Below are 19036 nucleotides of genomic sequence, written 5' to 3' on the forward strand. Positions count from 1 at the left end.
CATGATCATTTTAAAGCAAGCGAGAACCAGCTGAAGATATAACGCAAAGCTTTTCAAAAATGTCCAAAATGGAACCATACTGTTGACAATTATTGCGAGAAGTATCAAAAAGCTTCGTCATGATGTTAAAGTTTTACAACCGATGAATTGACACATCATTCTTCTGTTGGTGAGCAAAAATAACAACCCGAGGGTCAAAAGAGCAAATGTTCACTTGACGTAGGTTTGGCACCTGGTATGATTATGACAATGTAGAAACATCTGACAAATGCTTTAAACTCTCAAACTCTTCATGTGCAATCCTAGGTCCAAAGGTCCAGTGTGTAATAGTGCAGTATTGTTTTAGGTAGCCTTAGAATAAGCCCTTTGGGCAAGGGCTTCGCTTTAGGGGAGGCCGCCATCTTGTGTCATCATGTTTCCATCATGATGAGCATGTTTCACATTTTGAAAAAGAACCGTAGATGCATATGAGGAAGAACAACCTCTTTTCTGGTATGTGAACGCCGCTATAGTACCCAACTTTCGTTTAAGCAAAAGGGAAGATTGAGTGAACGAGTCCTCTGCCACTAATCTTACACACTGGACCTTTAAAAATGGCTGGATACCACTTGTTTTTGTGTGTTTCCAATACGATACCACTGTCACAACCTTGAATTTCAACCAATATCAGTCTGATGGAGTGTTTTAACTGTTCATAAGACATTTGTGCTGATGCATTTACCACTGAGGTATAACCAGCTACTTGTCACACGACAGTGCTGATGAACATCTCTCTTTAAATGTTTGCTGTGTTAAGTGAGTTGTACGTAAGTTGTACCTTATTTGGGATTTACGGATCATATCATATCTTATTATTTCTTTTTTTCTGATATACAATTCAGTGAGGGACTCACGGTGGTGTAGTGGTTAGCACTCTCGCCTTGCAGCGAGAAGACCCGGGTTTGAGCCCCGGTTGGAACAAGGGCCTTTCTGCATGGAGTTTGCATGTTCTCCCCGTGTGTGCGTGGGTTCTCTCCGGGTTCTCCGGCTTCCTCCCACAGTCCAAAAACATGCAGTGTGGGGAATAGGTAAATTGGACACTCTAAATTGACCATAGGAGTGAGTGTGAGAGTGAATGGTTGTTTGTCTCTATCTGTGTGTGGCCCTGCGATGGACTGGCGAACTGTCCAGGGTGTACCCCGCCTATCGCCCGATGTAGCTGAGATTGGCACAGCACCCCCCGCGACCCTCTGGTGGAGGATAAAGCGGTTAGATGATGACTGACTGACTGACAATTCAGTGATTGTGTCTATTGTCGGACCGATACCGTACTGACAATCATATCAACGTATCCTTATTAAAAAACAATTTCATAATTGCATGCTACATAAAAAATGGACCAGTGCTAGGTAAGATGTCGTTTGCTTGTTTGAAGCAGAAATTGTTGAAATCGAATGTGCATACATCGTACATTAGCTCTTTCTAGTTCAGGATCATGAGATATTCATTTGTATGGTGACACAGTCAAAAGCCGAACACACTGACTCTGATTTGCCTTTGAGTAGAAGTTGAACGTCTCAATGGCGTGTCCACTTTGCAAAGAGTCAATGCAACGACCACTTTCACCACTGCACTATTTTTAAATAAGTTTCATGGTGAACCTGCCGCCGTCACCCTCTCCTCCCCCTCCACCCATGGAAGACCGTGGAACAAAGTCAATCGTTGCTGTGTGTTTGATCTGCCCCTTGCTCTGGCTCCAGAAGAACATGAAGACAAAACAGATGGCCACCGAGCTGAGGAAAGAGAGGAAGCCCATGGTGGTGGCAATGATCAAGGTCTTTGCATCAAACGGGTATGGCTTGGCCATTTGAGCCGAGGAGTTGGCTGCTTGAGTATTTGAAGACTCTACCCAGCCCTCGTCTGAGTAGAAAGGGATGGTTCGGTTACGAGGGAGGCCCTTCACATGGAGACCAACATTTAGGCTGTCATTTCCAGCCGCATTGCCCACCAGGCACTGATAAGTGCCACTGTCCTGAACTTGGGCAAAACGGACTTCTAAAGTACCATTATGCAAAACCCTGACTCTTCCTGTTGGAGAAACCACTTTCTTATTGGATGAGATCCAAGTGATGGATGGCAATGGGTCTCCATCAGCCTTACAGGAGAAGAGAACTGTTGTGCCCTCCTCTACTCTGGCCTCCTGTGGCCTGCGGTCCAAGATACGAGCAGGGCGGCATGTAAACAGCCTTGGCAGTTCCTTCTCTGAGAAGTCTTTGAATTTTCGCAGACGCACAGCATCGGGAGAGAAACAAGTGGGCTGATGTCCATCAAAGTTCAGGCGTAACCTGCGACGGACCACCCAGAGAAGGCGGCAGTCACATGCTAGGGGATTCCCATCCAACCGCAACACCTGAAGGTTACCCACAGAGTGGAAGACACTCTCCTCCAATGAAGATAGCTGATTGGATGTCACATTTAGCATGCGAAAGTGGACCAGTCCCCTAAAGGCTCCTGGTTCTATTCGTAGCAGGCTGCCCCCTACTAGATGTAACTCCTGGAGTCTCAGGAGGTCACCAAGCAGATTGCCTTGGATAACAGTGATGGGGTTGTAGGACAGGTCCAGAAATCGCAGATAGGCCAGTTGACGGATTGCTGAGTAAGGGACGGCACTCAGGTTGCAGCTGGTAATGACAAGTGAGGTCAAATTGAGGCCGATCAGGCTGTTGCTAGCAATAGTGTCCAGGGCCGGCCAGTTTGCAATCAGGAGGCTGCGCAGACGATGGAGTCGTCTAAATGCATTGTTGGGAAGTGCTGTTATAGTGAGGCGCAGCATCTGAAGATGCGTCAGGCTCTGGAGCTGGGACAGCGCTTCAGTGGGAATAGCAGTGAGATTGCTGCGATCTATGTTGAGCTCCTGCAAATTCTGTAGACCGTAGAAAGCCCGCTGCGAGATGAACACCAGGTCATTCTCACCAGCTTCCAGCATTTGCAGGTTCACCATTTCTTTAAAAGTATAGTCCAGGAAGACCAGAATCTCATTTTGGCTCAGATCTAGAAAGCGCAGACTGGACAGGCCAGAAAAAACCCCGACTGGAATGATCTTGAGTCGGTTATTCTTAAGCCGAAGCGTCCTGAGATTCTGTAGGCCCTGGAAAGCCTCCACCTCAATCATGGAGATTATATTATCACTCAGATCCAAGTCTTGAAGCTGTGTGAGGCCAGAGAACTGGCGGCGGCTAACAGTCTTAATCTTATTGTGGGAAAAATCCAACCGTCTGGCATCGCTGGAAAAGCCCTCTGGCACTGAGAGGAAATGTTTGCCAGAGCAGCTCACTTCTTTTGCCTCTGGTCGACACACACAGCGTGAAGGACAGACTCCTGCCGAAACACCCAGTCCAAACTGGAGCAGGATGCTCCACGTCCCCCATCGTACAACGGACTCCACGAACATCTTACCCCCTGCCTGAAAGAGAGACAGACAATAATGAATAATCCGTAAATTCCAATTGAATGTCTTTACTTGATTTAAACTTGTGCAAGGACTTACCGTTTCAGTCTTGTTGTGCAGATTTGCATAACCAGTGGCAGTCAAGTTGGAATCAGACTTGAGTTAAGTCTTTCGTAAAGATGAATTTTAGTCAATAACATGCCCTTTACCGTGGCCTGGAGACAAGAGAAAGAAGTCAGCAACAGTGCCTTTACGCAATGGATTCAAGGACAAAGTTTAAAATAACACGACATGCAAGACAGTTGTATCACAGCCATCAGTCTGTCATTGCCCTCTTGTGTTTCTAAAAAATGAAGGCAGGTGTTTGGTGTAACAGTCTTTAGAAAACCAAGACAAACAAGACATAACAACATCTTTCTGAACAGACCGAAGGACTGTCCTGTGACTAAATTATTCATTAGTAGCAGCTGGTCTAAAGTAGTGACCAAAGAACCAATGTGTCACTTAGATAAAGCCACAACAAAGAAATCCTGCACGACATTTTTACTTCAGTGTCCCTGTGTTTCCTGCTTGTTTTATTTCAGTGTTGTTTAAGGGAGAACGCAACAAAAAAAAGCACATTTTGAGTAGTCAACTGTTCCCCCGTGTGAAGCAGATGTTGCAGTTGATAAGACCGACCTACATCTCTGTACCACAGACAGCAAAATCCCTACTTAACTGATTATCAAAGAATATGTCACACTCTTGACTCTGGACATTTTATCCTCTTCCAAGGCTGAAAAAGCACAGTTAACAGCTCTTAATACCCCAGGAAGTGTCCACATATGGCGTACTGCAGTGCCTATGACAGTGCAGATGAGGCCTCGGTGGGATGAAGGCTGTGCTTCCCCTGGGCCAAGAAGAATCTGGATTTAGGCGGCGAGTGTCGCCGAAGAGTTAGAGCAGTGTTTGTCAGACTTTTAATACCAAGCACCACTGAAGAAAACATGGAGTTCTCAAAGTAACAGTGGTGTAAATAGGCCGAGCAAAGTCAGCTACAGACTTTTCCCATGAGGCAGATGTATTCCCAAAAAGGTAATTGGCTCTCTCCTCATCCTCCTCTTCCTCACATATACGTCAGACACTGGTAGAGTGACATTAGATTTGTTATTTGTTTCATTTTCTACGCACTCGGTCATAATTCCTCACCTCCCCTCCGATCACATACCCTGGTATAAACAGCAGAACAGTACTTAGGATAATCCTCCAAGTACCAGCAGAGGAAGCTCACAGTTTGAGAACCATTAAGCTACCAGAGAGTTATAGATTCCATTAATAAAATTACAACTTGTGTATCCCTGGCAGTTTATTTTTTGGTCATTATCAGGCAGCAAGGACACAGGGAACTTTCCTCCCACATGATAAACATAATGGATACCAGATGAACACTATTGTCTTAATTATTACTCATATGTAATAGTGTTGTTCCCCAGCACCATTACACTGTGCAATCAGTTCATAAAGACAAACAAACCGTATTACACTATCATTTAAATGTATCTACATTCACAAAAAGAAGTACTGAGATAGATCTAATCTTTTAGGAGAAGAACTTTGTGTTTCTAACTGAATCCACTATTTTACAAAATGGTGGCCCCTCCGTTTTAATTACTGGGCACGAGTAAAGAGCATAATTCCGAACTATAGTGTTCGAGTTAGAAAATGACTCCACTGAAGGCAGCACTGGCCAGCTGTCAAAAATCCTGGCTGAATTTCATCTACACAGGCAATTATCCAAATGCACAATGTTTCAGATCATTACACACAAGTAATAACACACATTTGAATAACACAAACACAAGGTTTTCAAAAATGAGTTGGTACTTAGTGAAAAAAAAAAGTACCAAATCAAGAGAGGGAACAAAACAAACTCGGAGAAGTCCAGAGAGAAACAAAGCTCAGTGAAATATTACATAATTACATTATTTTTCCCATTTATATAAACCACCACTGCGACAGAAACACAAATGAATACCTTTAATTCTTTACCAACTGTGTCCCAAAGCAGCTAAACACGCCAAACTGAGAAGATACTTTACATGAACATGTGCTCCGAATACAATCCCAACAAAAAAAACCAAAAAAACAAGTCCACCTTCAGACGCTTTCCCAGAGTGGACTGACCGGACTCGCTGCAGCCTCAGCTGTCAACAGTCCCAGAGCTGCTCAGTGTTTGTGTCAAAGCTCTGCTCCTCATGCACACAGCTCTTATAGTGGCCAGCCAAGAAGCGCTGACTCACAGACACCAGACCACACTTTGTGCTCTCAAGATTCGCCAGAACTCGCGTGAGAGCGAAACACACAGCATCAGAGTGAGGCTAAATAACAAATAACAGCTCAGTTTATTTGATCTCAAGTGAAGCAAAACGACTTCATCACCGTATTTGTGCTTCAAACACAACAGGATAATGTGGCATATATGTATATACATATATAACCAATGTGAATTTATTCAATAGTAATATATTTAAAGTTCAGTATAAAGGTATTGAATGGTATTGCACAAAAACACTGTGATATAAAACCTTAATTTTTTTATGTTCAAAGTGTTTTACCTAAATTTTGTGAATTGTGTTTCCCGTTAACGAATGAAGAAAACACTCCCCTCACCCCCGTGAACACATTTGACGAGGGGGCGGGGCACTCTAACCTCATGAGCACAGAGGACCGCCTCTTTTTGATAGTGCTGAGACACTATCGATGAGTGACAAAAAAGGATCATTAATTAACAATTAATTAACAATTTGGGTAAAATGTCTAATTACTATTATTTTGACTTCAGTTCAACATTTGCTCATAGATTTCAAACGAGATGAAGCGCTACCACAAGAGATACGAGAACATTTTATGAAGACATGAGTACTTCTTAACATATTTTGCATTTATTTACTATACAATAAAACACAATGATAGAGAGACAGAATGAATAAACTGCAGCCTTTGCAGATTCTTGGATTGCAATTTCTATTTGAGAACAATTAGCTGTTCAGCACTAATAATCATCGACACCAACTGATGGTGTCAGAAAGGTCGGCTTTTTACCTGTTCAAAAATACACATTTGTCTCCTCAGTTTACCGCCTCCGTCCCCATGGGAGGGATTCACAATTTAAAAGGGCTCGGACCTCCTCGTGAGAGACGGAGCCTGGCAGGTGTGTGATATCTCGGGGGGGCGTGTGAGCCGTCAGTTGCTGAGCTCCTCCAGCCAATCGGGGATCAGAGTCGCTCATTCCTCTGTGACTCTGCACACATCATAAAGCCAGGGGTCCATCCAAGGTTCGCGACCCCGGGGTGACCCCCGTCCGTCAATTTAGAAAGTGAGGAGTAAAGTGCATTTGTAATTTTGACATGGATTTCACACCCAGAGCGAGACCGTGGTCACATGGGTGTCACGTTACGGTGTTAATTACACTAACTATTTTCTATCACACGCGCCGCTCGTTGTTTCTATTAATGAAGGTTCAAAGTAAAAGTGAATGCAGGACAATCAGCTCAGCTGTTTCTGCTCTGGTCCAACATGTAAACACAGAAAAGTATTCTAAACTTCAAATGAGGAGGAATCTCCGTTAACTGGTTTATTCAACTTTCACTCAGGAGTGGAATTAGTTTTTGTTTTTTTCACTGTGATAATTATTCAATTTTGACATTAGAACATTATTATTATCCTCATATCATACTGTCGTGTCTATGGTTAGAACACTGAAGAAGAAAATGACTTGAAACAGTACAGTAACAAGTTCATTTAAACTAAAGCAGGCAATTTGCCTTCATAACTTGATAACTTCAGTTTGGGAACCACTTTTTTTATTTTCAGTGTAGTAATTACATTTACAAATTGCATGGAAAGGGGGTTTAATGTTATTTTGTTTATTCAGGTCAATGGCACATTTTTTTTGTTGCTTATACCAGGGGTGATATATTTTTTGTTTCTTTCTGTCATGTTTCATGTTTCCTGTTTTATTGTGAAACTTACCTCTGCTCTCATATCATATGACTTCACTTCCTGGCCCTGTGTTTTCCCTCCAGTCTTGATTGTCTGCCCCGCCCTCATTAGATTCACCTGTGTCTCGTTGTCTGCCTCCACCTCACGTGTATTTAAGCTGTGTTCCCGTTTGTTTTGGTACCTCCGTGTCAAACTTTCCAGCTCTCTAGCGGTTCATCGTGATCTGTTTTCCTGGTTACTGACTTCTGTCTTTGACTTGCCCTTTTTGGGTTTGTTTGTACTGAACCTGCCTTTTGAGACGAGCAAAGTGATTTTGTTTTTTATTTTTAAATCTGAGCTGTTTTGAGTACCAGTCTTTACTATTACAATGGGGGTGTCATTTCAGAATCAGTCACAATATGATATGCAACCCATGTCCCCAATACATGTCATTATGTGATAATAAAGATATCACAACACAAACATAAAGATACATCATGATTTATATGTGAAATAAATGCCCCTAAAAGTTAAAATTGCAAGTCAGACTGGCAAGAAATCAGCTTAGAGCACCATATTTATTAAAATTATAGCATTATTGGATAACGATGTAGTGCTGTATTAAAATCTTGTTTCACCTCCGCTTTAAAATTTTATTTTAAAGCAGATTTAAAATTTTCCAGTAATGTTTTATGAAATCAACCCATTTCCATGAAGGCCACTGATCCTCTCTCTTGACTTGAGCGGAATAATGATGTTTTTTGGAGGCTGAAGGAAGTTCCTTGAATCTGTGTTACTGAATCAGTCTGACTGACCAGTTACCCGACTGCAAAAAAACCAAACTCTTTTTCATAAGTCAAAACCACTCACTGTCCTAAAGCTGAGCCAAAATGCAAACAATATCAAAGGCAATTGGACGTTACCTCTCCTCAGACAATTCTCTGGCAGAGAAGCAACAGACTTTTGGGCAAAGTCCCACTGTCGCTTAATTAACTGAAATAATTCAACTTTGCTCACTTTGCTCCCTCGGTTCTGTCATCACGCAAAACTCATCAAAACTCTCAGCTCGGGCTTTTATCGCCTCCCGTTAATCTCATAAAAACGTTTCCCTTCCCGTGCAAAAAATTACAACCCTCACAGCTGCAGATTTCTTTTTCCCGCAGCTTCTTTATGTTTCCCCCGATGATCGCGCTCACTGAAGAGAGTGAAATTAAAAAAACAATCAGAGAACTGATTTCACCGGGCATCACATCAGTGAAGTGCTGCGCTGTGAAGGACGGTCACTGAAGTGTTATTACCGACACGCGTGATGTTTGTTTGCTGCTTACGATGCTCCACAAAAGTCCAGATTAAACGTTTCCTTTTCTCGTTCTCAAACTGCTGAGTGGGCATTTCTGCTCAGGTTCTTATTCACAAAAAAAAAAAGAGAACCATATTAACTTTCTGTCCACATGGAACCAGCATTCTGGGAGCCTTAAATTGCTACTTTTGGGAAGAATCAGAAAACGCCCACCTTGCATTATCGTGTTTTGATTAAATGATGATGTCAAGTTTTATCCACGTGCTCCACATCTTCTTCTGTGTTTTTGATGTATTTCTGTTGCAGTGTTACAGCACCACATACAGGCCTGGCATATGTACTACAGCTTATTGGAGTTGTATGGGAGGAGGGGGTTCAAATGTATATGTAGACGTCCCTTGAAATAATGCCGTGTAAAACTTAATAAAATTAAAAGATCGTTCTGTTTCCATGTGGACACGGTCCAAGTCACCAAAGAGTCGTTCGAGTCGAGTCTACATTTACTGAACTCAAGACATCAATAATGAGTCTGAGTCCAGTTCCACTCTGTCCGTTTGAACTAGTCTATACTTTTTCAAAGTCTAACACCACTGGCCAGATTTTTCCCAAAGCTGGAAACTCTCTAGAGGAGGTGCAGAAGACCAGTGGCCCTTTTCCACTATGGTCCCGGCTCGCCTCTGCACTGCACGGCACGGTTTAGGTTGCACCTACACTACAAAAAAAGTACCAACTCAACGTGGGCGGAGTCTGCACGGCTTCATGAAACTGCGGTGACTTTGTTTTACACGCGACACACACACACGAGTGACTCGTGACTTGTAAAGCAGTTGTTTTCAGTGTAACTGAATCATTAGAATCATTTGTCCAAATCATCCAGTTACCATCCGATCACGGTCATCCCCTTTACGTCACCTCCCCCTCGTCTTTAGCAAAGACTTACGGCAGCAGACTAGTGTCCCATCCTATGTGTCCCCGACCACCTCCTGAAGTGGTTTGGCAGATGGGATGACAATCCGTCCTCGGGTTAAGGTGGCCCCCGTTTGATTTTGGATGCCCCCGAGCATGAGTCCCCATGTGAGGCAGCCTGAGACAGAGCCCGCCACAGCCGGAGCCCTGCTGGGTTTTCTGACACTCGTCTGATGGCTATTTTTAGCTCTTCACAGTGAGATAGAGAAAAGCCCGGATCAACTCCCCCAATTAAAGCAGCTGGAACAGAACAACAGCGCGGGGATCACAGAGCGCGAGCTCGCGTCTGTGCACCGTGTGTGTTCTCGTTGTGGACCATGGGTTTGAGTGTGTGGTGGTGGTTGTGGTGGAACTGGTGCATTTCATTGTGTTTCTTGTATTTTCCTGGCACCTGCTGCAGAGCGATGGCCCCTGAGACCTCCAGCATGCAGGCAGCAAATATTAAAAGGATTGCTGGCAGAACAGCTGTTGGCTGCACGGCTGAAGAACCAACGTCTCCTGCTCTTGTCTCTCTGACTTTGGGGTTTTTTTTGTCAGTGAAAGTCAGGAGCTCAACTTTGTTAAATGGACAAAATAAAGAAAAACATCTGCTTTATACTAGTTAAACTAAGACAAAAGACAATACAGAACTACCTTAATTAAAACCTGTGTGGTCCAATGTGAGTATATAAACACTTGCGGTAAGATCCACCCATCCCTTCTTCCCCAGCTCCACCCTCTCATCCAAATTATGGGCTTTGTCTCTATCAACTCGAAGGCCGGTGCCATTCATCATCGATGTCTGGTCTGCTCTGGATTTTCAGAGCGTATTAACAGCTGTTGCTGTCACAGATGCCTAATGGCACATAACGGTTTTAGGGAATTTATTTTGTTGGATCCAGGGCCACATGGCGATGCTACGGGTTGCCTCGTTGCCTCACAGCAAGATGGACACGGGTTGGTTCATATCCTGGCAGATCAGACCCACAAAGCAAAGATTTATTTCAACATATTATCACCTGTACCATGATATGGTACAGATCCTTTCCTGAGGTGTTTTAGCTGATGGCCTTTGTGTGTATAGTGAAAATGAATCAGTTCTTCCAGGTTCTTGTGTTATATTGTTGTATAAAAGTGTTGTTGTTTCTGTCGTTGCTTTCTGTCCTTGGCACGCCATCAATCGGCTCGGCTGGGAAGGATTTTGCTTTGGACACGGAAGTACACGTTTGTCTGCCGTGTTTTGAAGTGCCTCAGAAGAAACGTTCTTTCCTGGTTTCAAATGAAACATCAACAAGACGACAGTGGGCAAACTGCAAAACACAAAGCTACACAAACAACATTTGACAGTTTCCTGTGCAGTGCGTCAGGGTTTTCCACTTTTCTTCTTTTGTTTTTAATGACACCTACAGAGTATATGATGAATACAGAGAGAGGGAGAGAGAGAGGGAGATGAATTAAGGTTGAGAGTATTTACAACCATGTAATATGTGATGGAAGTGGGTCACAGTGATCCACTCCTCTCAGTCTTGTTCCAGACTGCACGCCGGGGTAAAGTACTCTGCTTTAATTCCTAATTCAGACGAGGGGAGAGACGCGACTCTGTACGATTGTCACGCAAAGTGCTCGGTCTGCAATATTAATAATAGCCTGAATAAATGAGGGATGGGAATTAGCCTCTCAGCTCTGCGCCTGTGTGATGTGACAAATTAGGTCGTCTCAGCACGCTGAAGTCAAGCTAAGGATCTGTCATTGCACATCGGGGGGGTGTGTGTTTAAGTCGAGGTGACAGGAGCCTTGTTAACCTGGAACAGGTCATATGTCAAACATCGACTGGACTATTTCAGAGCCGCAAACTTACTCACTGTAGACGTATTCACGAGCAGAGAGGAGCATGTTTTTGTTGAGCACTTGTGTCTGAAATAGAGAGGCCCATGTCACAGTCTAGACACCTGTTTTGTGCCCATTTGGCCCCTGATCTAAAAATGAGTTTGACACCACTGGTCTACATCATCGCCAGCTGTCCGAATATAGAGCGGATTAACACAGTTTTTTAAGCAAAGTGTCGCAGGTTTAATGATATTTGAAGCAGTAGTTCCTAAATGGTGGGGCATGGATACCAACAGTTTGGTTTAGTTTATTACGATCCACCATAAGGTATTGCACTACAGCAGCTATTCTTCTTCCCAGGGACCACAAAAGCCCGTGCGATGTCATTACACTGTACATCGATCACAGGGTACCTCATGATACCATGCGATACCAATAATATCATGATACACAATGTATTGTAACACAATCATATAGCGATACATCACGATATCTGTCTCACTGAGGAAAACAAAACCAGGATTAAGGATTTCTCTGTTCATTCACAACAATAGAGAACAAAGTGTTTAAAGTCTTGTTATTGAACATGAATGGAGCATCTCTTAACGTAGCTTTCTCCGCCATTATCCCGCTGTAAACGCTCTCTCCTTCTTCAGTCAGGTAACTCCCTCCCATTTTTTCCCTCATTCATTTGAGCAGCGCCGTCACAAGGAGGCAGGAAGTATGAAGAAACGAGCAGGGGATTGTTGTCGCAACCTAATATCAAGCTGGAGTTTTCTGAGCAAAAAGCAGCAGCAAAGAAAGTGATTTAACTCAATTTCCAGTCATTCCAAAGGCAGTAAAAAAAAAAAAACAATCAAAGAACACAGAAGAAAATAATCAGACCGGAAACATGCCACACAAGAGAGAGACACATCTTTGAGGAAGGCACAGATACGACACGTGAAAGAAACGTGCCACACAAGAGAGACACCGTCAGTGTAAAGAATTTTCACGGCCAAACGACACAAAGCTGCTTCCAACACAAAGCTCGGGGGCCAGTGGCATATTCAGCTCCTCATTCTCTGACTCCTTTTCCTCCAGTGGCAGCAAACATCGGGTTTTCCACAAAGAGCGACATACAAAAGGTTAATGTAGGAGACCTGAATGGTGCTCGTGTGTGCAGTGAGTTCACAATAGATTCAGGTTTTCCAACGTGTTTGATTAAACGCTGCAAAACTCCAGGTGCACTGCACCTAATGTTTACTTTAATAAAACAGGATTTTCCAGGTGATCATGCAGGATGTGTGGAGATTTATAAACATGGATTATAATACTATAATCATGTTTTTAGGTTGTGTTTTCATCCCCTTTAAATTCAGCCCCTTTACATTACAACTGGAGCAGGGGATCAAGGAGCAGGAGTTTGTCATAGTTGTAGTGTTTCTACGGGAGCCCAGAATGGACAAATCCAACACTACCTCTAGGGAGGACTAGTGTTTTCATTATGGACCACATGTAAGAGGTTTGCATGTTTACTGGTGGCAAAGCACTTAACATTGATCTACAAAACTACACACCACTGCCACTTTTTTCTTTTTCTTTTTCTTATTAGTAATAATTTCCGGCGGGCTGTACCCTGAGAGGTTTATAGTTTTCTGTCACATTTTCGAAAGCTCGTCATCGCATCTCAAAGTCCTCTACCCCCCCCGCCCCTTTCTTAATAATAACTAAAGCATAAACATAAATGGCCATGATCCAAATAAACGACACAGAACTGAGTCAACGTTTAAACGCGATCGACAGTCATCGAACACAAAGTCTATCCAGCGAGGTCATACTGGTGTCAAGCTGCAATTCTGTTGTAATGATGTCTTCCGCCTGCTAAACAGTGACTATTGAGCTCATGATTCACTTGGAAATGACATCACAAATTAAATTGCGTTATCCGTAGCTCCAGCCTTAACTTAAAAGCTTCCTTGAGTTTTCTTTATGCTAATTTAAACGCTGGTTTAAATTCAAGAGCAAAGGAAAACACGTTGCTGTTCGTGTATCATACCAGCGACTGACAGGACACTGCTGATCAATGTCATTAGAAAACATCAGAAAAGTCTCAAGTGCCGTGTCCGCGCGGCTCAAAATACACTTACACGTCTGGCTGTTTGCGTCGTCCGCGCGAGCCGAGCTAAGAAGTTAAAGATCTGTCATACGGCTCGAGGCTGAAATCAATTGGGGACTGGAGCGGCTGCTCGATTTAACAGTCCAGATAAATCATTCCCTAACAAGGAGACTGACATACTTCCTGTGCATAAAATGCCCTCTGATTAAATTGCCCATTTGGCAGAGTCCCAAGCGTCAAATCGTTGGTTCTCCCCTGATGGTGATCTACTCCTCTACAGCCACATCGTAACCGTCGTGATGTGTGTCCTCGTTATGACAAGAGAGGCCGGACACGGAGGTTTTGCTGCTGGTGTGAGCGTGAGCTCGAGTCCCTTCGTCCAAACGCTGACCTCGACTTTTTCTATGAGAGCGCAGGTGGAGCGATAATTGGGTTTAATGTGAGGAGGCATCTTACAGCCGAACTCAAATCTTAGCCATAAACCTCACCTTTTTCTCAGAATTTAAATTCTGTCTCATTAGGACAAGGTTCTGGTCCAGAAAAGGTCATAAATTGTAGCAAATACAAAGTTATATCTCACACACGCACACACAGCCTCACACTATCCCGGGGGGAAAATGAAGCTGCAGTTTACTGCAGTTTGTCGGTAATCCTGCTCAAACGCTGTTAAAACACAGTCTGCTCTGGCCCTTTTTCTTTTTTTTTTAGGTTTATGGAACAAACTATCCCGAGGATTACTGTTCACAAGGACACACTGTAACTCCACACACAACAACAACAACAACAACAACAAGCCGAGGAACACATTTCACAAACCATGCACCGTTGCACCAGATACAATAATGCAAGTTACTATTGTTTTCTATCAGTATTTCATGAGCATTTGAGAAAACAGATCTACATGCCATCAAAACAACGGTTAAAAGATAACTTAAAATTGACTTTGTTCCATTTTTTTTTCACATTTTCATCCATTAATGTGATTATGGAGAGAATTAATCCACCTCCAAGAATCCTCATCATATGACGCAATAATCATGTGTGTCTCATATAATTATTTATACAGAAGAATAAAGGAAAAAGTTGTCAAAAGCGGTGGATTTAAAACGTTACATTTCACATAAAGTCAACACTGATGTGTTTCTCAGTACAATGACACATTATGACCACCTATATGAAGGGTATAGATTCTATAGGGGGGTGTGTGTGTGTGTGTGTGGGCATCTAAAACTCAGCTCATGCTATAAATACATGTGAGTGGAGCAGTTATGGAACAAGAACATCAGCACATACAAGTGAAATGCTGAGAATCTGGAAAAAAGAAAAGTAGATTTCATGAAGTGAACTCACCTGCTGAAGCTCGCAGCGGAGGAAACATCGCGATAAAGATCCCGCATCGACGGAAAGAACGTTTTCTGTCTGGGTTCAGGACAGTTTCCCTCCTCTTCCTTCTTCTCCTCTTCCTCTCAACCAGAGTTTTCCAACATCTGCCACAGCGGAGTTACTTCGCCCTCCTTTTCTTCATGAACTCCTTTTTTTTTTTTTTTTTATAATTGTTTTCCTGCCGCTGAAAACCCACGGGAGTTCCAGGATAATTGCGATGCCACGTTAATTGAGGTCGACAGTTTTTTGCGTCTGTGTCGCTCTTCTGGTTGTTGAGCGCGGAGACGCTGCTGCGCTCTGACCGCGGTGGTGATGATGATGATGATGGTGATGATGCTGCTGATGATGATGCTGCTGCTGATGCTGCGACCTCCCCCTCCACTCAGGAGGATCAGGACTCACTGTATCCACGTACGATACTTTAAATCCACTTGTAACGAGTAGTAGTAACGAAAATAGATCCGTGTGTGTGTGTGTTTGTTCCAGGTATTACGCATGTTGTGAGGACACAGTCACATTTGTATGGTTAGGTTAGGGTTATGGTTAGGTCAGTAGTAGTGATGGTTAGGGTGAATAAGTTTCCAGGAAATGAATGTAAGTCAATGCAGTGTCCTCTGAAGTGATGGAAACCAGACTGTGTGTGTTTGTCATAAACACTGACCTTGTCAGGAGCAGTAGTCCCTGGTCCTAATGAGGCAGAACCTCATTTCTGATGAAGTGGTTAAGTTGAGGGCTAAGATATAAAGACATTCATGTCCAAATGCCTGCAGTGTCCTCACAAAACCCTGCACAAACCTTTGAGTGTGTGTGTGTGTGTTGTAGGTATTACCCCTGTTGTGGGGACCTACATCTTTTTACACTGTCACATTATGGGGACAAAATGCAAGTCCCCATAATGTAAATGACTGAATTTGAATGTGAAGACAGTTAGGCCAGTAGTAGTTAGGGTTAAGGTTAGAATAAGTCTCCAGGAAATTAATGTAAGTCAAGGTAATGTCCTCTGAAGTCATGGAAACCAGAATCTGTGTGTGTTTGTTTGATTGGATTTACATAATGTGTTCATTCCTCTCCCGCGGTTTGTATTTCTAAGCGAAAAAAATATTGAATTAAATGTGAAATGATTAAAACCCCCACAGTGAATCAGAGACTTGGCAGTCGAGCGACTGGGAGACGTTTTTGTTTGAATTTGCAATTATGTGTCCAAACAACATCCAAAATAGGAAATGCATATTTGCAAGACGACTTTAAAATGAAAAGAGTTTCATGGTTTTTACATCAATTTAAAAAGAGTAAAAAAAAAAATTTCAGCATAATGTAAATTACTTGTCTTAGCCATTTTAAAAATGTCCAATTTAATAAAATCTATACAAGCTCAAATGTTCAATATTGTACAATTTTTCTCTTCGCAACCAGGCAGCATTGTCATGACCAAGAAAGCTGGTTGTGTTGAGTTGTTGTCTTGTGTCAATGTTGTCTTGTGGTTTCCTGTTTTAATTTGAAATTTCACTCTCTTCTCGTTTCAGTTAACTTGCCCCCTCCCCTTGTGTTTTTCCGGCCAGTCTGAGGTAACTTTGTCTCTTGAGACGTGCAGTTGGGTCCAAGTCCTTGTTCAGTTGTGACAAGACAAGACAGGAAATTACCATACACATGCCACGACAGGGGCAAACGCACCGCAACGAACCAGAACAGGCAGAGAAACGAGCTGCATGTTCACAATTCAGATTCAGAGACACAAACGAAAACAAATACAACGTGAGAATCACACGCCGCAAAAGAAAAAAACGATACAAACAAATGCATCAATGGAAACACGCTGCAAAAACACACTCAAATCCCAAGCAAGGGCGAGAACACTAAGGTGTTCGACTACGGAAGTGCTGATTTGTTTTTGTTTGTGTTTTTGGACCTGCAGCATTTGTGAATAGGCAGCTGGCCACTGTTTTGATCAAATAAAAACAATATGTCCATACAAGGCTAAAAACGCACATTTTCTCTTTGGAGTCTGGTGCAGTACAGTGAGCAGAGTTTACAGAGTTTACAAACTCTGTAAATGTACCCTTTAGATAGTGTAGACTTAAGCTGGAGTAGATTTTATGAGGTGGATTAAATCTGCTTTTCCTCGTGTCCCCCGCTTGCAGCCATGTTTTCAGTGAGCATCTGCCTGCCTGTCCCTGCCTACTGGGACTGTTAGTGCTATGTAACTATGAACAGTACCTCATACATTCACACTTCAAAAAACATGAACTATTCCCTTTAATGTTTTCAAAGCAAGAATTCAAGGTTGTTTCTTTCAGCGGGTAGGAAGATAGGCAGTGTGTGTGTGTGTGTGTGTGTGTGTGTGTGTCACAGACAGAGGGGGAGGGGTCGTTTTCCTCGCATCTACTACTCCAGGGTCGGGCCTCGGAGCCCATATCCAGCTGTTCAATCCAGAGATTTGTCTGACCCGTGCATATCTGCCCCTCTCTCCCTTCAAGCTGTGATAGTAATGTACTGTACTGGAAACATGCCAGCACTCACTAAAATAAAAAATAAAAAAAATATTACAAATCCCCTCCGGACTGACAGCTTTGGGATTCTTCTTCTTCTTCTTATTATTATCATTATTATTATTATTATTATTATTATTATTATTATCTGCACGTCTCCAGCAACCTGAATGTGGGCTGTTGAGAAAAAGCAGCTTTTGTGCTGCATCCACCTGTTGTTGTTGTTGTTGTTGTTATTAATATAATATACATTAATTAGCTGCATAGGTTGTCAGGATGACTTATTATGACTTATGTGTCCAAAAAAATGAATTTGTCTCCAGTCTGTGGTTTATTTTTTTGTATTTTCAATAAATATGGCTCGATGACACACCAGAGCTACATATAGTTTGCCTAACTCCACCTACTCCCGTACTAACTCCTCCCTGTTACATCTCTCTCAGGTCATGTTTTGTCTACCTTCACAATAATCATATCCTGTTTTATTTTGAAACACTCGCCACCCTCCTTCTGTCGTTTCGGACTCTTTCACGTCGGGTTCTTCATCCCGCCCACCAGCGATGAATAGACACGCCCACATTACGCGCACCTGTTTCTTGTTAACTGAACTCACTGTCATTTCCTAGTGTATGACTACAGTTTTTGTCTTTTTCGACTCTTCCTTTTGGTCTTAGTTGTTGCCTGAACCCTCTTGTGTTGTGTCCTGCATTTGAGTGATTTGATAGTGAAGCATGTCGTTTAAATATTCTGCACAAACACTGATGAACATTCACCTGCTTTGGTCCCCACTAAAGCATATAAACCTGTGTGTGTTTGGCTCCCCCAGTGGACAACCTCATTTTTAAACACTTTTTTAATCATTCAAATTTGGCAAAGTGGTTAGCAGCACGTCTTCCTGAGGGGTGACAAAGTCAGACGATATGTTGATCACTCTACGAGACGAGCAAATTTGAACAATCCCTTGTCATTTTCACCACCTGTTATTCTGACACTTGGACATCATATGGCGAGACAGAAGACTGTATCAGGTGCGTCAGGGAGCTAATCGTGGCTGGCTCGTCTGTTCAGGCTGATGTAGAAACACATGGTCCTGCAAGATCCGTAAAGCAACCGTACAAGCGTACATACACTACCTGAAACTTAATGGTTTGTGAAAAAGTTCAGGCTGCACAACTTCCCCCTCCGTAATTATGAATTCACGAGTTCCGCTTGAGCGCAGCACTAGACACAGCGAGTAACGAGCCACATGTTGGCAAAAAAGAAGCTTAAACATTCCGTCTGAAAGCAGCCCTCTGGTTCCACTTCCAAAGAGAACTCTTCTTCTCCTGAACTCATGAATAATTTGATGCATACATAATGTTACAAGCGTGTTTTTAGGTCTGTTTTCCTGCCGGCATGGCTGAAATGTGTGAGCGTGTTTGTTTTGGCTTTGCATTTTGCCCCTCAAAATTCATGACTCTGCAGTGTTATTTTTCGTCGTGTTTCAGGAGCAGCTATACCAGTGGTGAAATAAGAACTCTCACCTTCATCTTTCATGTCTCTTACACCGAGAAAAAGAGAGAAGTGCCCAGTGTATCATGGGACTTGGGCCCGGGCAGCTGAGCCTGTAG

The 19036-nt window shown here is 42.9% G+C and overlaps 1 protein-coding gene across 1 annotated transcript; it reads right to left on the reverse strand.

Annotated features, from left to right (window-relative positions):
• Positions 1-1222: 1222 nt before the first annotated feature.
• Positions 1223-15182, reverse strand: lingo4b (leucine rich repeat and Ig domain containing 4b). The gene is made up of 3 exons (XM_044033246.1): positions 14908-15182; positions 3527-3642; positions 1223-3442 (listed from the first exon to the last, which is right to left on the reverse strand). The coding sequence occupies exon 3, from the start codon at positions 3428-3430 to the stop codon at positions 1619-1621; it is 1812 nt and encodes a 603-aa protein (XP_043889181.1). The 5' UTR covers positions 3431-3442; positions 3527-3642; positions 14908-15182; the 3' UTR covers positions 1223-1618.
• Positions 15183-19036: the final 3854 nt, after the last annotated feature.

The sequence above is a fragment of the Solea senegalensis genome, linkage group LG9, assembly GCF_019176455.1.
Source record: "Solea senegalensis isolate Sse05_10M linkage group LG9, IFAPA_SoseM_1, whole genome shotgun sequence".
NCBI lineage: Eukaryota > Metazoa > Chordata > Actinopteri > Pleuronectiformes > Soleidae > Solea > Solea senegalensis.

Coding starts and splice junctions, on each gene's coding strand:
- lingo4b (XM_044033246.1), bottom strand. CDS start 3,430: ATGTTCGTGGAGTCCGTTGTACGATGGGGGACGTGGAGCATCCTGCTC.